This window comes from Sorex fumeus, unplaced genomic scaffold (genome assembly GCF_029834395.1).
Source record: "Sorex fumeus unplaced genomic scaffold, SorFum_2.1 ptg000054l, whole genome shotgun sequence".
In the NCBI taxonomy this organism is placed as follows: Eukaryota; Metazoa; Chordata; class Mammalia; order Eulipotyphla; family Soricidae; genus Sorex; species Sorex fumeus.
In genome coordinates, this window is record NW_026606111.1 from 43,243,576 (window position 1) to 43,267,498 (window position 23,923).

The 23,923-nt window shown below is 37.7% G+C and overlaps 1 protein-coding gene across 1 annotated transcript in view; it reads left to right on the forward strand.

Moving 5' to 3' along the window:
- NKAIN2 (sodium/potassium transporting ATPase interacting 2) overlaps positions 1 to 17,243 on the forward strand; it is an 838,713-nt gene extending 821,470 nt beyond the window's left edge. Inside the window, exon 4 of the mRNA XM_056125230.1 lies at positions 17,127 to 17,243. Coding sequence (XP_055981205.1) covers positions 17,127 to 17,201 — 75 coding nt within the window. The 3' untranslated portion in view covers positions 17,202 to 17,243. The remainder of the gene's footprint in view (positions 1 to 17,126) is intronic.
- Positions 17,244 to 23,923: the final 6,680 nt, after the last annotated feature.

The following is a 23,923-nucleotide window of genomic DNA, read 5'->3' on the forward strand; positions in this document are numbered from 1 at the left end:
CGCAGTCTCCTGGCCCCGTGCCTGGCTATTCCTCGTCGGGGCCCTTGGAGGGGAGCAGGTTGAGCTTTCCTCCCCGCCCTGGCCAGGGCCCCAGCAGCCAAAGATCTCCGGGACCAGCCACCACCATGCTGAGACCACTCTCCGCACACCTGAAGGTACCGGCAGAGGGACAAAGCCACGTGGGTTCCGGGGCCGAGATCTCCAAGCCTACTTGAATTGGAGTCCAGCATCCTCCACCCACATCCTCCAAATTCCAGTAGGCGGGGGTCACACCCACCAACTGGCCCCCTGGCGCCGTGTAATCCCATCAGCGGCCAAGACTCTGAGACTATAAAAACTAGCTCCCAGAACAATTGCAGCCGCGCGACATCTTATTATAACATCTCATTCCTACTTTGACAAACTGGCAGGCTACCGAATGTAGCCTGCCCACACGGCAGAGTCTGGCAAACTCCCCGTGGCGTACCCAATATGCCAAATACCAGTAACAATGATGGGTCTCATTCTCCTAAAGAGCCTTGAATATAATTTCAGGGCTAGGATGAAGGAGATGTTACTGGGGCCTGCCCGAGGCATTCGACGATTAACAGGATGATCTGTGATCTGATCTGATTATCATTATATGGGCTGGAGCGATAGCACAGCGGGTAGGGCGTTCTCCTTACAAGCGGCCAACATGGCCGACCCGAATTCGATTCCTCCGCCCCTCTCAGAGAGCCCGACAAGCGACCGAGAGTATCTCGCCTGCAGGGCAGAGCCTGGCAAGCTACCCGTGATGTATTCAATATGCCAGACACAGTAACTACAAGTCTCATGACGGAGATGGTACTGGGCCCGCTTGAGCAAATCGATGAACAACGGGAGGACTGGGACCATGACCATTATATATTTGGTTCAGTTTGCTTTAAATGTGGCTGTGGGAGTCTCTATTAGATTTTCCTTTGTTCCCTTTTATGTAATTCAACATTTAACATTTTTCTTTTCCTAAACATTTCTTCTTATCTCTCTGTATATGTGTGTGCACATACACATGTATACATGCAAGATGCTTAGTATACATATTTTTCCTAATTCAGCATTTAAAGCAATCAGTTGTCCAAGGTGCATTGTTTCTTTTATTGGAGAACAGCACTTAGAAATTTTCAATTGGCCCTAAGAAATTCTAATGAAATATACTCATTGCTATTGTACTGGAATTGCTTCCAAGATGAAAGATAAAAGAGAGTTTTATATGTATTGGTTTTATACAAAAGAAAGTGAAAATTTTATTTTGCAGGAGAAATAATATTTTCTTTCAGGAAAAAAAAAGTTTCCTGTGTTGGGAGTGATGCTGACTTCCAGTACAGAAATGAAGTTTTGTACCTTGATAGAAACAAGGAGACTATTTATTATAAAAGAATGGAAAAATAGACATGGGTTAAGAATCATACAGTTTGGTTTTGAAGCAAAAAACAAAAATGAGACGTATTCTATTAGCATTCTTTCTGTTATAAAGAAAGTAGTAGACAAATTGGCTAAAATAGAAAGAATTGGGCTGGAGTTATAGTACAGCAGATAGGGCACTTGTATTGCACTCAGCCATCCTGGTTTCAGTTGCCAGTACCCCAATTGTCTCTGAGCCCCACCATGAGTGACCCTTATGTACAGAGCCAGAAGTATGCACTGAGTATACTGCCAGCTATGTCCTCAACACTTTCCCTTTCCCTCAAACTAAATAAAAGCAAAGGATTTTAAGAAGATATAAGGTGCTGTGGAGCATGAAACCTAATATATTAAGGAATTTAAGATAGAACTGCTAAGCATCATAGATTTCCATATTGGAATTTTCAGTTATAAATATAAAATGCAATACCATGTTTTTCTGATGCAGACATGGGATAGACAGATAAAATTGATTAGACTAAATTTGAATGTTTTTTGGTTTGTTTGTTTTGTGTTTGGCCCACCCCCAGCAGTGCTAAAAGTTTACTGCTGGATCTGTGATCAGGGATCACTTTTGACAGTTCTTAAGAGACCCTATGGGGTACCAGAGGCCAAACTGAGGTCAGCTACATGACAGGAAACCACCCTACCCTCGATTCTATCTCTCTAGTCCCTAGTTGAGATTTTGCTGGGCAATTAAAATTGAGAAAGAAGCATATAAGGGAGGTAAAGTTATGTATAGCTATGAATTAATTTCTATAACTCAATGGAGTACTAGGAATAGGAGATGATATTTATCAGAGTCTTTTCTTTTTCTCTAAGCAGAATCCAATGAGCACGGTTTCTAAGATTTCAGCTGTCACCTTCTCAGTTGACCTCCTGTTTTTTATATGTCTTAGTGTGTAACACTGTTCTCATCTTACCACTTTCTCACAAAATCTCAATATTTCAAGATCATTTCTCTGGTTAAAAAAATGCTATCATCTTCTAAGCAACTGAATCAAGAAAACAAATGCTTTTAAGGTTCTCAAAGTCACAGATACCTCACAGGGGAAAGGTAATGTTAAGTTCAGGGATCAGGTTGAGCTTCCACAAAGTAACAGAATAACAAACTCTAGAAATACTACAGTACCACTATCAGTCTTGTATCTGAAAATGTTTTCTTTATCCCAATCAAGGTCAGAAAAAATGAAGCCAGAAAATTAAAAATAAAACCTATTCTGTGGGAGACTCCATTAATGGAGCTGAAAACAAATTGATGAGAGGATGTGGTTTAATTTTTCACTAGTCAGAGTCATTACTTTGTGAGACGTGTTTGGTCACCTTTGATGTGTCAGCTAAATGTCTGTTTCTAAAATTACCTGCACCATTATTCATGAGAGTGTTAGTAATTACTCAGTGGTTAATGAAGTTGGTTTCCAGTTGATGACCATTCGAAATGAAGCGTGACCCACTGCACAACAGCATACTGAGCAGAAGTCTCCCATTTACCCAACCTCTGCTCATTGGATTTGGTTCTGATCTGAAAAAATATTTAAAAATACTATCAGTAGCTCTGAAGATTTTCCAAAGAGACATTTCTTAAATGCACAAATTCCAATTTTCACTACTAACGATACTATTGGTAATATTCTCATATTATGCAGCAAGTAAATTATATGATGGACACATTTTTTCTGTGTACATTAGTTTTAAATATGCTTTCTCAGCTACATTTCATATTTTGTAAGTTTAGAGACTATTGTTATTGGGTTCTCAGAATCTGTCAAATATTGCATGCATGCCAGATTCTTTTTTTTTGTTTGTTTGTTTTTTTGTTTTTTTTCCCCCCCTTTATTTTATTTTATTTTTTTTTTACAGTTGTAGATTTACAATTTTTTGTGCTTTGGTTTCAATTATACAATGATCAGATACCCATCCCTCCACCAGTGCCCATTTTCCACCACCATGGATAATATCCCTCCCACCCCCATCCCCCCATCCCCCCTGTCTCTGTGGCAGGGCAATCCCCTGTGTTCTCTCTCTCCTTTTGGGTGTTGTGGTCTGCAAAAGAGGCATTGAGTGGCAAACATGTTCAGTCCATAGTCTACTTTCGACATGCATCTCCCCTCCTGGGGCATGCCAGATTCTTAAATGACAAAAAGACATTTAAGAAATGGTCATATTAAGTTTCTAATATTATACAGATTTGGTGTGGGTTAGTGGGTGGGGGTGTTCATTGTTGCTTAGTAGTCATTCCTGGCTCTCTGCAGTACTCAAGAGAATATATGCAGTGATTAGAATTAAACTGGGGGCAGCCACATGCAAAGTAAGTGCCTTATTCCCTAAACTATCTATGCATGACATAATTTTATATTTAACTCTAGGCAAGGGGATAGGCTGTATCCACTTGTGTTCAGGACATGTTACTGGCTCTCTGCTCGGGTGTTACTCCTGGAAATACTCAGGGAACTATCTGTCCGGGACCAAACCAAGATCTGTCATTTGTAAGACAAGAACCTAATTCCTATACTATCCTTCTGGCCCATAGTTGAACATTTTAGGTAAAAGCTGTTCATACTCTTTAGCTGACAGAGGGAAAGATCTCAGAATCAGGGCTTAAGGGTTGAAACATTAGTTTATCCAAAAAAATCTGTATGCATGTCCAGTCTACAGATCAGAGTCTAAATATTTCCATTGTTTAAAGATAGGCATAATGCTTCAAACCCCCAAAGTTTTGATACCATGAGATTCATGAAAAAATTTAAGAAATACTTCTCTGATTTAATTTATTTGAATAATTTTATATTTCACTGTTACTTATTTCAAACTTCTCAAACTCCAGAATAGAACTTGATGACTCATTGTGATATACGTGGTTGGGAATGTGGTTCAAGCAGTAGAGCAAATGCTTTACCTGTGAGAGATTCTAGATTTAACTCAGGGACTACATGGTCCCCAAGCAAAATAAAGCATCACCAGATGTGACTCCAGTGAGTGATCCTCATAACTAACTATACAAAACAAAAATGCACCTTAAAAAGCAAAGAGACTTATTTTTAAATTTCCCACGATTTCCTTCTCCTTGATTAAAAACTGAAATCAATAACTTTCCTCTGAAATGTTTTAAGGAAACAGAAACTCTGCTGCTGTCTTTATCCTTTTTAGTGTGTGGTAAACAATATGTAAAAAGTGAATAGAAGAATAGAAAGCTGAAATCATTTGGTAAAACATTCTGAAGTTTGGCTATTAATCTTGTTGATAGAACTTCAAATGACTTGAGATTTGTTGAGAACTTGAGATGTGTAATTGCATGTTACCTATAAAGGATAGAACGTTTAATGAACATCTGCTCTGTCCCAAATATACATTTTATGAATATCTGGAGCGATAGCACAGCAGGTAGGGCATTTGCGTTGCATGCAGCTAACATGGCCAACCCGAGTTCGATTCCTCCGCCCCTCTCGGAGAGCCCGGCAAGCTACTGGGAGTATCTCTCCTGCACGGCAGAGCCTGGCGTGCTACCCATGTATTCAATATGCCAAACACAGTAACAACAAGTCTCATGAAGGAGACGTTACTGGGCCTGCTTGAGCAAATCGATGAACAACGGGAAGACCGTGACTGTGACCGATGAATATCTCACACTGGTCTCTTATAGAATCATATATAATATACATATGATTAAAATGGAAACCTATTAATATCAGAAAACTAGTGACCAATGTCAAGCAGCAGAATTTAATTTAATTCCTAGGTCTGTTCACCCCAAAAGTTATATCTGGAACTTGTAGAAAGTATTTAGATCCAGTAATATTGTCTTCCTCACATATATTGATTTTAGACATATATTTGATAGGTACCCCCTAATACACAAGTCCATTAAAATGCCAGTTGCTCAAATTCTCTTCATGTCACTAATAAATACATTTTAAAATTATTTGGGCATATACCAGGGTGTTAAGGCAAACGGGAGCATAAATATTCCCCTTTGTGCCATAATAAAATTAGGTTTATCAGTAGCAGCCCCCTCGAGTGGCCATTGATCTTGGCGTATAGATAAAGGCAGAAATAATAACTCAATTTTAATTAGGTCAAAGCCAAAGTTATTCTGTCTGCTAAACTTTCTTCAAAATCCAATTGGTCGCATCCAAATAACTCTCTAGCAAGTGAACTCATTCTCTTTCCTGGGGGTACATTTCACAGCTAACTGATCCTGGCAGGCACACTGAGAATCAATGCTACTCTTAATCAGACATTCTGGAAAGCCCCGCTGTAGCCTTTCTGCTGCCAGTGTGGGGGACCGTTCTCCCAGTATGAAGCAAGCTTTAAGCCAAAGCCATTTGAGCTGCATTCTGTGGTGTCAGTGTGGAGTTGCAGTTACAAGTTAATCTGAGAACCTGCTCCCAGCCACGCTTCCTTGAAGAGAAGGTCCTAAGGCACTCTCTTAGTAGCTTGGATCTGGGTTTCTCCCTCAGAGGGAGGAACTGAGAAGTCATTATTTAATCCCTATCACTTCTCTGAGTCAATCCTTAAGTCAGATGTCAGAAAAATCTATTGATTTCTAAAATAATGCTGGTTTGATCTCACAAGTCACACCACCACGGGAATGGGGGTTGGAGGGGACTTATTTTAAAGTCGCTAGTGACTACTTTCTCTTGGGTCAAGGTTAGTTTAGATTTGGTTCTGCTCTCATCTGCTCAAAGTTCTACATGAGACCAGCACTATTTGCCTTCCCTTCTTTTTTTTTCATTCTAGTATCGTTTCTGAGCTTTGTAGAGGGAATGGGCAGATTCTCAGAAATAAAAAAAAAAAAACAGAACATCTCTGGTTTTGCTCTAGTTTCTATGCCACGCCCTTCTTCCAAGGGTAGCTGTGGGCAGTCTGCATCCTGCTGCCATCAGCTGCTGAATCCCTCAGGCTGGTATCATTTAGGGCTTATTTTCTCACTGCAGGGCTTTGGGTCATCACCTCTTGTTTTCTGCACTGCAGGTATTACTGGGTCTAATTCTTATTATACCACTTAAAAAACTGGGATGAATTCTCTTACAAGAACTTTGACATACTCCTTATACAAAAATCCCAATTTTTTCTAGTACCCTCTTAGGCTGCAGGGGGAAATCTAGATCACTCTTGTGCAGAATTCAGACCATTTGTTATCAGGCTACCCTAGAGAGGGGCAGGGTATAGTTGGCACCTGGGATGCTAGAGAGCATGGCAAAAGTCCTTCCCCTTTTTTGCTTTCTATTAAGCTTTCAAATATCTGCTGCCTTTAGCACTTTGAGCATGATTGACAGCCTGTCTTAAGGCCTGTATCTCACAAGCTGAGAGGCTGACTCTATTACCTCCTGCTATATGGCAAGGATTTCTAAGCTTCTCTCTTTCCATGGCAGGTAGTACAATTCTGTTCTATACTCTCTACCTGTACCAGGCAAAATTCTTCAATGTACCTGGCAAATCCTGAATATTAAAATAGAACTGGATGGTTTTAAAAGATATAAACTGTGACTGGACATATAGTAAAGCAGGTAGAGCGCTCTTTGTTCATGGAGTCAACTTAAACACAATATCCAGCACCCCATGTGCTCCCCTGAGTCCTACCAAAAGTAATTCCTGAGTGTAAGCCAGAAGTAACTTCTGAACATTGCTGAGTAAAAAAAATGTATATATACACATATGCATACATATATACGTATATGTATATGCATACATATGTGTATCACCACATGCTTTTCCCTAAAACAACATGGGTTTTAAAATTAGAGAATCCTAAGAATCAATAATCCTTTTATATGGGGCTAGAGTGATAGTATAACAGGTAGAATACTTGCCTTGGAGGTGACTGACCCAGGTTCGATCCGTGACATCCCTATGGTCCCCTCAGCAATTCCTAAATGCTGAGCATTGCTGGATAGGTGAACCCCCAAAAAATAATTCTTGTATAACCTGTTAAACTTACTTATTTCATCTCTCCTTCTCTTTGCATTTCTGCTTCAAATATTTTAATTTTTCTAAAAGTGGATCCTTGTAGAAACAAAGCCAAATGAGTTAAAAGTTTTATATATCTATATATATATATATAAAAGCTATTTATGCTTAATAGTCCATATAACTCCATCTAACCTAGTTTCTGATTTAAAACATGAATTTTCGTCATGAATATGCAGAGTCTGCTTTCAAAGGGGTGGTGGGTGAAAGTGGGTAGGGGAAGGGAGGATAATCTATTTATCTACTTTCAAAACCAAACTGAGAAATGAAATCTTTATCAAAGTTAAGTGAAGGTTTGTACTACCATGCCTCGAGTCTTTATCTATGGGCTAACAAATCACAGAAGCTGAATCACATTCAGTTTGACCTTTAGTAAATTATGATGTCCCTGGCTTTCATCAATAGAAAAAAAATCATATAAAAACTCATTCCAATTTTCCTTCAGTGATTTGTTTCATTATATTACTGAATTTATTATGTGGCACTGTAAAGCATAACAATAAACTATCTATTTGAGAAATTAGAGTCACTTTAAGCTATTCTTCCTCGTTCTGGTAGTTTAACTATTTCTCCCTACATGCAATTTATCTGGACTTTCAAGAAGCTCAAAGAACAATATGATGCTTAGTTATTTAACCTGTTTTTTCCTTGCATTATGTATTAATATTATTTCATTGCAAACTTTGAGATATAAATAGGGTATGGTTACTATAAATTAACCTCCAGAAAACTCCATGAGTTAGATGGTACATATTTTACAGGCAGAGAAACTGAGTTTCATAAAATTTCAGTTTATTAAGATACCATAGCTTATTAAATCTGATTTGGCGGGCCTAAGAGATGTCTTAAAGAGTTTAACCTCCAATACCTCCTGGCTTCCCAGACACTGCTACAGGGCCTGAGTAGCACTCAATAACTAGGGTCAACACCCCTAAGCATCAGGTCAGACACCCTTCAGCCATCTTTTGTGTGGTCTCCTGACTCTAAAGCACAACTAAGGAGTCCTAGCAAAAAGGAACCAACTTTAGGACCTGGAGATGTTATACTAGTTAAGAAACATGCCTAACATGTCCTAGACATGACTTTGATAGCCTAGTACTGCAAGGCTCAAGCAGCACCACCGCATGGGACTTCGTGCTGAGTCAATGGTTAGTGAGCCAAGAATCACATGTGAGGCCCCAAATTTTTCTAAGCAACACTAGGAGAATCCCTCTGCCAAATGATCACTTTTCCGAGTATCTATCAAGTGCTTTTTCCCTTTGACCAAGAGTGGTTTCATTTTTTTTTAAATTGAATCAACATGAGATAGAACATTGCAAAATTGTTCATGATTGTGTTTAAGTCATACAATGTTCCAGCACCAACCCTCCACCAGTGTAATTTCCCAGCACCAGTGTCCCCAGTTTCCTTCCCAACCCTTCAAGCCACCCCCAACTCCAGCCTGCCTCTATAGCAAGCACCTCTCTTCTCTCCTCTCTTGTTTTTCTCTCTCTCTTTCTCATTCTCTCTCTCATTTTAGGTATTATGATTTGCAATACAGATGATGAAAGATTATCATGTATATCCATTTTCCTGCTTTCAAGACTTTGGTTCTTGTCCAGAGTGATCATTTCAAGCTAGTGTTTTCAGAATGGATCCTCCTCTATTTTAACTACCATCCATTATTGACTAGTACTCCTGGCCCATTTTCACTTGCATTGGGTATTTTCATTCTGTTGTGTTTTTATATCCCACAAATAAATGCAGTCATTTTATATCTGTGCCTCTCTTTCTGACTATTTCACTCAGCATGATACTCTCCAAGTGTATCTCTTTATAGGCAAATTTCATGACCTAATTTTTCCTAACAGCAGTGTAGTATTCCATTGTGTAGATGTACCATAGTTTCTGTATCCATATATCTGTCCTCAGGGATTCAGATTGTTTCCAGCTTCTAGTTATTGTGAATAGTGCTACAATGAACATAGGAGTACAAAAGAAGGTGTTTCTGCTGTGTGTTTTTGTACCCCCAGTGTACATTCCCAGAAGTGGTATCACTGGGTCAAATGGGAGGTTGATTCCTAGTGTTTTTAGGAATGCTCATATTTTTTTCCCAAAATATTGGAGCAGTCAGCATTCCCACCAACAATGAATGAGTGTCCCTTTCTCCCTGTATCTACCCCAGCACTGGTTGTTCTTGTTCATTTGTATGTATGCCAGTCTCTGTGGCATGAGATAATATTTCGTTGTTTTGATTTGATTTAATCATCTCTCTGATCATTAGTGATGAAGAAAAAATTTTTATGTGCCTTTGGCCATTTGAATTTCTTTCTTGAGGAAGTTTCTGTTTATTTCTTCTCCCCATTTTGTGATGGGCTTGGGTGTTTTTTTTTTCTTGTAAAGTCCTATCAGTGTCTTGTATATCTTTGATATTACCTCCTCACCAAATAGGTACTAGGTAAATAGTTTTTCCCATTCTATGAGCTTTATATCTTGGTCACTGTTTTTTTTTTGAGGTGCAGAGGCTTCTTAGTATAACGTAGTCCCATTTGTTAATCTTTGCTACCACTTGCTTCGCCAGTGGTGTTTCTTCTTTGAAGATGCCTCGAGCTTTAATGTTGTGGAGGGTTTGCCTATGTTTTATTACATGTTTCTTATGGATTCAGGTCTAACATTGAGGTTTTTAATCCATTTTTACCTGACTTTTGTGCCTGGCATTAGGTAATGGTCAGAGTTTATTTCTTTTACATTTAGCTGTCCAGTTTCCTCAGCAAGTATTTTCATTTTAAACCAAACAGAACTTCATCAAACCAACCAAACCTGACTATTTTATTTATTGCAACTTTTAAAAATATGGTTAAGTATTGATTTTCAAAAGGTTTGGAAGCCTTATTCTTTTTCCCTTACCCTTATTTAAAAGGATTTATGTTACGTATCATACAAATTAATATATTAATTAATAATTATGATAAAAGAAAATGCACACAAAAATCTGGTCACTATTGTTCAGACTCTGATAAAATATATATTGCAAAATCTGTTGCAAAGAATTTATATATGAAACATTAAATATGTATATTTAAGAGATGACTTTTTAATATTATTATAGACCAACTGGCTTCCATAAACTCATGGTACAGTCTGTTTTTGGAGAAACAGCTATTCTTTGTGAGTCATTAAATGGTATACATAGTGGAAATATGATCTTAATATATGAGACTCAAATATTCAGTGTGCAAAATAGTGTAGAATGTTTTTTCAACTTAGGGTGGGTTACTTTTCCATAGAACAAAGTCTTTAGGTTTTTATTTTGCTTTTAGCCCCACATTATAAATGTATGGTTTTCCTTTCAAAGTAAGCCTACTTTTCCAACTCTGTTTGTAACCAAAAACTTTCTTTCAATTCAAAAAACTGCTAATCCAAGGAATGAAAAAGAAGCAAACTATCCCAAATACTAGAACTGAGCTTTTAACAGATAAGTACTGCCATTTAGCAATTAAAATGCAGGTAGAAAAAGAAGAAATACGTAGCCCTACTAGTGACTTTTTTCACATTGGGATTATATGCAGGGTTCTGCGTGAGATGAGTTTTTAAATGTTCATTTCTTTTCTCCTCTAAAACAATCTTGCTCTATTTTAGGTCAGACATAAAGCATATTATATGATGCCTGACTGCTTAAAAATATATATCTATATATTGTTCCTTTATGTATAATTGACTTAAAGAAAAGATTTTCTTAATAGGAAGTGTTTCACTCTTTTATTAACAGTGTATCACTTTGACATAAAACCATTAGGTTTCTGAAGTGACTCATTCTGATGAAAAATGATGGGGCTGTGATTTTAAAGTATCGTAAAAATTTGAGTTTAAATATTGGTATAACCTTGAATTTGCAAATGGCTTATTAAATCATGCTTTCTGTAATATAGAATTCATTGTTTTTTTTTTTCTGACCAGGCATTAAAAAACCAACAATGTGCTGGTTTTTGTGCTTCACAATCTATTAACTCTTCTTTCTCAAAAGTACATTGTCTAACACTGAATGTTTCTCTGTATTCTTGACGAGGAGGAAATCTGAGGGAGTGGAGGAAAATTGCCACATAATGAGAATATTTAAAGGCCACACATGGTATTTATTTTAATCAGGTTTTAGTCTTCTTCAGGATTTATGGGTCCTGTTGGTGGTTTCTAGGAAGTTATTCAGACTACTATAGACATAGAATTCATAAATGAAATGTAATGAAAGAAATTAAAATAAGTGAACATAATATGAGACTGTTGATAGTACTTGTAAATTCCAAATGAATCATTGAACTTCTAGACTCTTCTATCTATTCTATTTTTTCTCTTTTGTTTATAGTCCCACATTATAAATGTATGATTGTATGTGTAAATGTATATATATTATGTATAAATTATATGTATAAATGTATCATCTTGAGATTTGACCTAAGAACAGAATCCACAGACTACCATGGGACATATATGAGAAATAAAATCTTTGAAGTCTTAAGCCATTGAGACAATGGAGCTCTTTCTTACTAGAGCTTAACCAGAGCTCACTTCATCCTTTAAAAAGAGGAAACTTTCTTCAAACTTTCTTAGCTACTATCCTCAAATGAGGAAAATAATGATTCTTAATGTAATTCATGTTAGCAAAGTAACTCTACCAAATCTGTCTTCTATTCAAGATACTGGAATGAATAGTGCACAGAATGAAGAGAAACTTCCTTCTGCATAAAAATGAAATAAAAATAAAAATAATAATAGAGCTAGAGTTTAGATGGGCTGGAGCGATAGCACAGTGATAGGGCGTTTGCCTTACGTGCAGCCAGCCCGGCTGAGCGGGGTTCAATTTCTTCGCCCCTCTTGGAGAGCCTGGCAGGCTACAGAGAGGATCTTGCCTGCAGGGCAAAGCCTGGCAAGCTACCCGTGATGTATTCAATATGCCAAACACAGTAATAACAAGTCTCATGATGGAGATGTTACTGGGCCTGCTCAAGCAAATTGATGAACAAAGGGAGGACTGTGACAGTGACAGAGTTTAGATTGTTTGGCTTAGAGGATAATTTGATCATGATATAAGTGAAACTTACTCATAAAGTCAGGGTGGGAAAACTACAAATTTCTTTCCTATTGACTCTTCCTACTTTTCTTTTTCTTTTTGGGTCGCATTCAATGATGCTCAGGGGTTACTCCTGGCTCAGAATTCAGTAATTACTCCTGGCGGTGCTTGGGGGACCATATGGGATGCTGGGAATCAACCCGGGTAGGCTTTGTGCAAGGCAAATGCCCTACCCACTGTGCTATTGCTACAGCCCCTCTTCTTACTTTAACACATATTACTGCCTTAATACATAATTATTTGAGTGATTTGAATCTTACAGTGGCAGGATATGGATTAAAGGATGGATGAATACAATAGTGGCCAATACAGTTTCATTCTCAGTCTTCATGGAGTTTATACAAAATCATACTCATAAGAGACTAAAATGAATGACAGATGTAATGAGTGATTTGAAAGGGGAACAGGTGCTTTGAAACTATGTGGCAGGCTTCAAACCTTGTTTGGGTTTGTCATAAAATTGTTCTTAAAAAAGTAACAAATGCAGACAGAGATAACTTTTAACTGTCAGGGATCAGTGTTCCAGTCTTTGTCTATCCTTTGCTGTCTTAACAAACTCCTCCTTGATATGGTCTAGATAATCAAAATTCTAGGAACACTTTATCTACATCCCAACTTCTTCTTTGAGACCTATAAGAAAATGGTACTCTCCTCAGAGTTGAGTCAGTTATTGTGATTCTCTTAAGCCAATAAAATGTAATGCCATGTACTACCTCTAGAAAGACATATTAATGGTTGAGAAATGCTTTTTCACATTTTTTTCACTAGTCATGCTAAAATAGAGTGGATGACATACTCTATGTCATCTTGGGATCTGGCCTAAGAACAGAGTCCACAGATACCCATGGGACTATATGAGAAACAAAATCTTTGAAGTCTTAAGTCATCGAGACAATAGAGCTCTTTCTTACCAGAGTTTAACTTAGATTTTTCTGACAGATCCATCTTTCCACACTTCTATGTCCTCTGGAACAACATTGGAAACCAGCCAAAGGACTATGTGTTATATGCAAAATGTGATAGTTTATTTTTGAGTGTTATTAAAGCACAAGATGGTTAGACTTCTTTGTCAAGACCCTGAATGTTAGGTTTGAGGCTCAGCATGTTCCTAGAATGAACAGATGCCATTGGGCTACGCTAGCACACAACAGGGATGAATGGAGACGTTACTGGCACCCGCTCGAGTAAATCGATGAATAATGGGGATCAAGTGATCAAGTGATTAAAGCAGTATAATATTTTAGTAAAAGCATGATCTTTTTGGCAGTCTGAGTTTGAATCCTGAATCATATTAGTTTTCATAAAGTTGTTTGATTTTTTTATGTCAGTTTCCTCAGAATTAAAATAAATATAACCACAAAGCTCACCTGTGTGCACATAGGATCAAATGAGATTTGTGCATGTCATGCTACATTAGCAACTATGATGATTATGATGTAAGCTTAGTTAATAATTGTCATAACCCTAAATTTCATATGGGAAACCATCACCTTTACACTTAGTGTTGGGAAATGTAGAGACTCTTATTGCTTATGACATTACATTTTATTTATTTATTTATTTATTTATTCATTTATTTATTTATTTAATCACTGTGGGAAAAGTTACAAAGCTTTCAGGTTTAAGTCTCGGTCATGCAATCATCAAACACATTTCCCTTCACCAGTACTTGTTTTTCACCACCAAGAATCCCAATATACTCCCCCTCCCAACCCTCCCAATGCCTGTGAGGCAGATGAATTCTAGTTAACACTCTATCTACTTTGATTAGATTCATTGTTTCGACAAAAGATGCACCATTATTATTTAGACTTTACACCCCAAAATCAGACCTACTGAAAAGGCATTGTGAAATAATTTGTTTTCTACAGCTGGTTACAAGAAACAAATGATGTCTTGGATTTCTGATATTTTACTTATTAAGCCTGGAAGTATTTCTGCCAAGAGTCAGATAAATATAAGATTGATTTCTGTGGCTCTAGAGCCATGGCCATGCCAGAGAGCCACTTGTGGGGGGCAACTCGTGACCTCAGTAGGGCGTGAAGGACAAGCCAGGAATGCCCCCCTTCCCATCAGGTTTCAGTCACCCCATCATGACCGGCTCATACCTGGCTTTCCAAAAAGCTCCGAGGTGGCCACAATCTTCTGTCCAGAGGGAAAAAAGGCAGAAGGGAGCAACACCCTTTCCCTTCCAGGCAGGCAATGACATTACATTTTATAGGAAAATTTAGAATCATCTATAAACAAATTAAATAAAAAACAAAAAAATGTCAAGAATAAGTTAATTTGGCTGCTTCACATTTCAAATAATAATGCTCCCTCTCCTAAGATGTTTTAGAAATAGTCATATGATAAAAGTACAAATAATTCTACACAAGCCCAGCAGTCTTTCAGATCCAGAGTAGAGGAAAACTAAAAAATTCTGAGTAGGTCACCAAGAAACAAAGGCTAATTTCTTGAAAGTTCCCCCTTCAGCCTTGATGTGAGTCACTGTTTTGCTTTGGGAAACAGAACAGTAATATAACAAGAGTAATTACTGGAAAAATGTCTGGAGTTAGAGAAACCATGCTAGTCTAGGAATTAGGATGCCAGTGCCTGCAAAACAGCAGTCATGTTTGATCCAAATCTGAAATTGAAATCATCAGTTTTAACATATTTTCTTCAAGAAGTTTAGCCAACATATAGTCTATAGTCTATGTAAATGTTTCACAGTCATTCATCATCTCTTTCCTATGACATTTACAATCACATGCTTTACGCAGACAGCTATTATGTTAAACCTGGCCAATTTCATATTTAGACAGCACTGTGAAGTGTCATAGCACTTGATAGAATGGCATTTACAAAGTGGTCTATTGAAAAAAATGTTTTAAAGACATTAAATTTGATTTTGTTCCCCAGAGATAGATAGATAGTTCTCTCTCTCTGTCTCTCTCTCTCACACACTCTCTCTCTGTCTTTCTCTGTCTCTCTCTGTCTCTGTCTCTGTCTTTCTCTCTCTCCAAATATTGGTAAGAGAAGGATGATTAAGATACATGATCTGATTTTTACTTTTTTGTCTAATTATAAAAAGAAGAGTAACAAATTTACCCTCCAAGCTGGGCGGGTGAAAGAAGTTTTTTTCGTTGTTGTTTCATTGTTTTTGTATAATTACATAGCAACATTCAAATGATAAATGTACTTTTAAAGATACAAATCTTCTACTTTTTTATGTTATTGAAGTAGCCCAGGTAATTAAAACATACTGGGTGACTCATTTGCTCTCTGGGAAACTGACAACACAGAAATCCTCTCAAAGCTGTCAACTCTGAATATTAGTCAGAAAATACATGGCTGTGAATTCTTCACATAAGTCAAAGCAATGCACATAGTACCTTAAATTCAAATAATTGAACTTCAATCTGGGCAGAATTCATTTTTATCACCACTGATTCCATGTCTGCAGAGAAATTTACTCTAAAGGTTTAAGTCTCTAGTATTTGGTGCCTTTGGGAGTTTTCTGAGAGCTCATTTCATAGTCATGTAAATATGTAGGAACCCTTCAAGTTAACTTCTAAGAGTCTAACAATCAACATAAATTCTTTTAAACTTCAGCACTTGGAAACTTACATGATATTATGAAAGAGATGTGAATAGTTCCATTAAGATATCAAAAGAGAATGATACCATTTGTAAAAGAGTGAAAATGATTCATCTTCCATGTTTGTGTCATTGAAACATTGTCTTATTCAAATAAAAGGTGAAGTGCCAATTTCCAAGAACCTTCAATCCTAAAAAGGATTAAGCATCTCTGTCTACAATGGCTAAGAATACACATTAAATTCATCTTTTCCTATGATGTAGTTTCTTTCAGAAGAAGAATGTTAAGTGGGCAGCGTTAAATAGCGAAAAAATTATTCTATAGAATTGAGGGTTCTCACAGGTTTGTCTTACCTTTATATTCTTAAAAAGTTCTGAAAATTTCAGGATTTTAGATACAGCTCAAGTAGTAGAGTCTATATCTAACACAAGTACAGATCTAAATTTAGTTCCTGACACTACAGAGCTTCCAAGCACCACTAGGCATAGTTCTAATGGTCTCAGGCATTTCTGGATATGGCCCCTATTGAGATAAAAAGAAAAGAAAATCCTGATAATAAAAGATTTGTTCATACAGGTTGCACATATTACCATCCTAAAAATATTAACTATAATTATGTTAAAAGTTGATTGATCATGTTATTTTAAGATAGTATAAATAAATCTCTTACTAGTTATGCAACATATTTTCATAAATAGATTTTCAGAATCAAAAATAAATCCTGGGGAGTGTGATTTTATTATTTGCAGATGTTTTATTGTATGTTTTAATAAAAGATAACTTAATATCTACTTGTATTTCAGGAAACAAACACTGTCCTCCCGTTGTTCACCAATTTGCTCCAGCGGGCCCAGTAACGTCTTCATTTTGAGACTTGTTGTTACTGTGTTTGGCATATCGAATAAGTCATGGGTAGCTTTCCAGGCTTTGCCCTGCAGGCGAGATACTCTCCGTAGCTTGCTGAGCTCTCCAAGAGGGGCAGAAGATCAAACCCGGCTCAGCCGGGCTGGCTGTATGCAAGGCAAATGCCCTACTGCTGTGCTATTGCTTCAGGAGAGGAGTAGAAAAAGAAAACATTATATTAGTATTATTATGAAAGTAATTTGGCTAAAAGAGTCCTTGAATTAAACACTGAGAACTCTGTGCTAGTACCTGTAGAGGTAGCTAAAAAGATTTAAGCAATTTGTGAACATTAGTATTATTTTGACAAGTTGCAAACTCAGAACTAAATCAACATAGGTATTAAACAAGACACTGGACTTGTATAACTTTGGTACATCTACACAATGGAATGCTATGCAGTTCTCAGGAGAGATAAGTCATGAACTTTGCTTATAAAAGGATAGACATGGAGAGTAACATGCTAAGTGAAATGAGTCAGAAAGAGAGGGACAGACATAGAAGGACTGCACTCATTTGTAGAGTATAAAACAACATAACATGAGGCTGACACCTAAGGACAGTAGATACACAGGACAGTTAGATTGCTCCATAGCTGGAAGCCTACCTCATGAGCAAAGGGGAGAAGACAGCTGGAATAGAGAAGTGATCACTAAGAAAAAGATGGCTGGAGGAATAGGTCGGGATGGGAGATGTGTGCAGAAAGTAGATAAAGGGCCAAACATGATAACGTCTCAGGGTCTGTATTGCAAACCATAATGCCCAAAAGTAGAGAGAGATTATGGGGAATCATATCTGGCGTGGAGGCAGAGGGAGGGTGGGAATGGGGGGGTTATGCCAGGGATATTGGTGGTGGGGAATGTGCACTGGTGGAGGGATGGGTGTTTGATCATTGCGTGATTGTAACCCAAACATGAAAGCTTATAACTATCCCACGGTGATTAAATAAAATTAATAAAAAATAAATTAAAAATAAATATTCCACCAGTTTTCCACACACAAAAAAGATATTGGATGTGTTTAATTTCAGATAAACTTATTGCTTTTTTCCTTCATTTGTTTTTGCTTTTTTCTTAATTTTATTTGAGACACCATAATTTTCAACTCTGTTCATGATATAGTTTCATGTATATATCATCCCAACACCAATTTTCACGAGAACGTCGCCTTCCCTCCACCATTGTTTCAAGGTCCCCAGCCAGCCACCTCATCCCCATCCCACCCCCACTCCAGTGCCCCACCTTCTGTTGTAGCAAGCTCACTTCTGCAGATTCGTTCTTATTTTCTGTTACCTTTGGCCAATTTTTGTTCTCTTTCTATGATTCTTTATTTTTTCCATTTTTAAAATAAATTTGCAGGGGCTTTAGGGGTAGTACAGTGGGAAGATGCTTGCCTTACTCATGCCTGACTTGGGCTCAATCTCCAGGTTCTATATGGTGCCCTGAGCACCATCAGGAATAATTCCTGAGTGAAGAACCAATGATAAAGGTTACCCCTGAGCTTTATCAGGTGTGACCCCAAAACTAAATAAATAAATTAATGAATTAAAAGACAAGAACATTTTTAAAAATAAAATAATTTATTTTTGTGAGGTGCCAAAAGGCAAGCAAGGTACTCACTTGCATACAGCCAACCTGAGTTTTATCCTTAGGCATGCTATATGGTTCTTGAAGCACCATCAGGAGTTTTTCCTGAATGCAGAGTCAGGAATAAGTCCTAAGCATTGCCATTTTGTACCTCACACACACACAAAAATTCATGACATATTTTTCAACAGTTTTGACAACTATTAGTACACAAAATTGGTTTATCCTGAAAAGTGTGAGCAGCAGATATGAACCAGAGACACAATTAAGAAGGGAATCAGAGAAGTGAAGTAAAATAAAAGCAAAAATGAAAACCTGAATGTAAATTTGTTTTTTTAAAATGTTCTTTCTTTTAATTCATTCATTTACCAGAGTTGTTGGAAAGTTTGATAGTAACCTCTCCAGATTAATTGAACATAAACTTAGAATGTCAGCCAATTGTGATTTGCTGCTTAATATGTCTTTCAGAGAGACTTTGGTCATTGAATTAACTGTTTAGTATTTTATCAAATCTTAATATAATTTATATGTAAGACAACAAACAATCAAAGTCAAAGAAATTGGTGTGATAATCTAAGTGGGTGTTTTCTTTCTGGCTGCTATTGCCATCAGGTCTTTCTAAAAAAAGATTTTTTACCTCAGTATGTTATAAGAGCCATTTTTTAAAATTTATAGTTTAAGTAGTTACAATAGAATTCAAGTTCATGGTATTCATACACAAAATTACTGCACCCCATCCCTACAAGTGCCCATGATTCTCCACCACTCTTCCAATCCCCATCTAGTTTTGTCTATTTTCCCATCTCTCATTCTGCTCTGGATAATTTGATTTATATTCCATAGGCAAATATTTGTCATTCGTTTGTAATTTCTATTCTCTTATTTTGTCTTTCTATAGTCCACAAATGAGTGAGATCATCCAATATTTGTCCTACTTCCTCTGATATTTTGTTTAACATAATTATAAATATGTTCTAATATATGCAATGATATGATGCAATCAGGATTTCATCCACATTGCAGTGAACTGCATCATTTTATCTTTTCTCTGACCAAATAATATTTATTTGTGGAAATACACCACAGCTGCTGTTGGAGGTGTTATAGTCACACCTAGCAGTGCTCAGGGGTTATTCCTGACTCTGTGCTCAATAGTGACAACTGAAAGTGCTTAGTGTGCCATCTGCAGTGCCAGCGATCAAACTGTGGTTCGCTTCATTGCTTTTTATCCATTCATCCATAGGTGGGCATTTGTATTATTTACATATTCTGCCTATTGATTGTACTAAATGCTTCAATGAACATAAGTCTACATGTATCTTTTAGAATAAATGTTTTAGCAGTGGGTTGGAGAGATAGCACAGCGGTAGGGCATTTTCCTTGCACGTGAGCGACCGGCCCTACCCGGGTTTAATTCCTCCGCCCCTCTCGGAGAGCCCGGCAAGCTACCAAGAGCATATCGCCCACACGGCATAGCCTGGCAAGCTACCCATGATGTATTCGATATGCCAAACACAGTAACAACAAGTCTCAAAATGGAGACGTTACTGGGCCCGCTTGAGCAAATCGATGAACAACAGGAGGACAGTAACTGTAACAGTTTTAGTAGTAGATGTTAAGAAGTAAAATCACTGGGTCATATGAAAATTCTATTCTTATTATTTTTTTGAGAAATCTCCATACTGTTTTCCATAGAGGCTAAACAAGAGGACATACCCACTAGCAGTGAGGGGTAGTTTTTTACCACATCACTGCTACAAGCATTGGTTGTATACAGTATTTTTTTTAAATACTATTCTTGGGGCTGGAGCAATAGCACAGTGAGTAGGGTGTTTGCCTTGCACACGTCCGACCCAGGTTTGATTCCCAGCATCCCATATGGCCCCCTGAGCACTGCCAGGGGTAATTCTTGAATGCAGAGCCAGGAGCAACCCCTGTGCATCGCCAGGTATGACCCAAAAAGCAAAAAAATTTAAAAAAATAAAATACGATTCTCACTAGTATGAGGTGATATACTGTTGTTTTGATTTTTACCTAATAGTAAGAGATGATGAGCATTATTTTCATACACCTACTGGTCATATTTATGTCTCCTTTGGAGAAGCTGCTGTTCATCTCTTTTCCCAATTTTTGGATGAGGCTATTGAATGTTTTTGTTGTTGAGCTTTGTGAATGCTTTATGTACTTGAGCATTAGACATATATTGTAGGAAATATTTTCTCCCATTTATTAATATATCTTTGTTATTTTAGCCAGAATTTCTTTTTTTTTTCCCTTTATTTTATTTTATTTTTTTTAAAGTTGTAGATTTACAATTTTTTGTGCTTTGGTTTCAATTATACAATGATCAGATACCCATCCCTCCACCAGTGCCCATTTTCCACCACCATGGATAATATCCCTCCCACCCCCATCCCCCCATCCCCCCGTCTCTGTGGCAGGGCAATCCCCTGTGTTCTCTCTCTCCTTTTGGGTGTTGTGGTCTGCAAAAGAGGCATTGAGTGGCAAACATGTTCAGTCCATAGTCTACTTTCGACATGCATCTCCCCTCCTGGGAGGATCCTCCAAACATCCTTTATTTGGTGCTCCCTTCTCTATCTGAACTGCCCTTTCCTCTAGGATACCCGGCTGGCCTCTAAGTTATGGAGTAATCCTCCTGGTGCTGATCTCAGCTATTCTTGGGTATTAATCTCATACTTTGTTACTTTATATCCCCCAGATGAATGCAATCTTTCTATGTCTATCCCTCTCTTTCTGACTCATTTCGCTTAGCATGATACTTTCCATATTGTACCACTTGTATGTAAATTTCATGACTTCATCTTTTCTAAGAGCTACATAGTACTCCATTGTGTAGATGTACCAAAGTTTCTTTAACCAGTCATCTGTTCTTGGGCATTCAGGTTTCTTCCAGTTTCTGGCTATTGTAAAGAGGGCTGCAATGAACAAACAAGTGCAGATGTCACTTCGACTATACATTTTTGCCTCTCTGGGATATATTCCCAGGAGTGGTATTGCTGGGTCAAATGGGAGCTCAATTTCTAATTTTTTGAGAATCGTCCATACTGTTTTCCAGAAGGGCTGAACCAGTGGACATTCCCACCAACAGTGAAGGAGTGTCCCTTTCTCGCCACATCCACGCCAGCATCGGTTGCTTTTGTGCTTTTTGATGTGGGCCAGTCTCTGAGGTGTGAGATGGTATCTCATTGTGGTTTTGATCTGCATCTCCCTGATGATTAATGATGTAGAGCATTTTCTCATGTGCTTTTTTGCCATTCGGATTTCTTCTTTGAGAAAGTTTCTGTTCATTTCATTGCCCCATTTTTGGATGGGGTTGGATGTTTTCTTCTTGTGGAGTTTAACCAGTATTTTGTATATCCTGGATATCAACCCCTTGTCAGATGTGTATTCGGTGAATATCCTTTCCCATTCTGTAGACTGTCTTTGTATTTTGGTCACTGTTTCTTTGGAGGTGCAGAAGCTTCTTAGTTTAAGATAGTCCCATTTATCTATCTCTGTTTTCACTTGCTCGGCCAGTGGCGTGGCATCTTTGAAGATACCATTAGCTTCAATGTCATGGAGGGTTTTGCCAACTTTATCTTCAATGTACCTTATGGTTTCTGGTCTGATGTTGAGGTCTTTAATCCATTTTGATCTTACTTTTGTACATGGTGTTAGGCAGAGTTCTGAGCCTATTTTTTTGCATGTAGCCGTCCAGTGATGCCAACACAATTTATTAAAGAGGCTTTCCTTACTCCACTTCACATTACTTGCACCTTTATCAAAGATTAGATGAGCATATGATTGAGGAGAGATGTCAGTGTATTCAACCCTGTTCCATTGGTCTGCAGTTCTGCCTTTGTTCCAGTACCATGCTGTTTTAATTATTACTGCTTTGTAGTACAGTTTGAAGTTCAGGAGGTTGATTCCTCCCATTTTCTTTTTCCCAAGAATTGCTTTAGCTATTCGTGGGGGCTTATTGTTCCATATAAATTTCAAGAGTGTTTGCTCCATTTCTTTGAAGAATGTCATGGGTATCCTTATAGGGATTGCATTGAATTTATACAATGCTTTCGGTAGTATTGCCATTTTGACAATGTTAAGTCTCCCGACCCATGAGCAGGGGATATCTTTCCATTTCCTCATGTCCTCTTTTATTTCCTGAAGTAGCGTTTTGTAGTTTTCTTTGTACAGGTCCTTTACTTCCTTAGTTAAGCTGATTCCTAGGTACTTGATTTTCTGGGGCACAATTGTGAATGGGATTGTTTTTTTCATGTTGCTTTCTTCTCTCTCACTGTTTGCGTATAGGAAAGCCATGGACTTTTGGGTATTGATTTTATAACCTGCAACTTTACTATACGAGTCTATTGTTTCTAAGAGTTTTTTGGTGGAAGTTATTGGGTTCTCTAAGTAGAGTATCATATCATCTGCGAATAGTGAGAGCTTGATTTCTTCCTTTCCTACCTGAATGCCCTTAATATATTTTTCCTGCCGAATCGCTATTGCAAGTACTTCCAGTACTATATTGAACAGCAGTGGAGAGAGTGGGCATCCCTGTCTCGTCCCTGATCTTAGAGGGAAGGCTCTCAGTTTTTCCCCATTGAGGATGATGCTTGCTGTAGGCTTGTGGTAGATGGCTTTAATTATGTTGAGGAAGGTCCCCTCTATACCCATTTTGGCTAGGGTTTTCATCATAAAGGGGTGCTGGATCTTATCAAATGCTTTCTCTGCATCTATTGATATGATCATATGCTTTTTATCTTTTCTTTTGTTGATATGGTGGATTATGTTGATTGATTTCCGAATGTTGAACCATCCTTGCATCCCTGGGATGAATCCTACTTGGTCATGGTGTATGATCTTTTTGATGAGTAGTTGGATTCTATTTGCTAGTAGTTTGTTGAGGATCTTTGCATCTGTGTTCATCAGGGATATCGGCCTGTAATTCTCTTTCTTTGTGGTATCTCTGTCTGCTTTTGGTATCAGTGTGATATTTGCTTCGTAGAAACTGTTTGGAAGTGTTTTTGATATTTCAATTTCGTGGAAAAGCTTAAAGAGCATTGGGAGTAAGTCCTCTTTAAAGATTTGGAAGAATTCACTAGTGAATCCATCTGGGCCAGGACTTTTGTGCTTGGGGAGACTTTTTATTACCATTTCAATTTCCTTGATGGTGATAGGTCTGTTCAGGTATTCCAGGTCTTCTTGGTTCAGCCTTGGGAGTCTGTAGGAGTCTAGGAATTTATCCATTTCCTCGAGGTTTTGATGTTCCGTGGCATAAAGCTTCTCAAAGTACTCCCTGAGGATCCTCTGAATTTCTGTGGTTTCTGTTGTAATGACCCCCTTTTCATTTCTGATTCGGTTTAT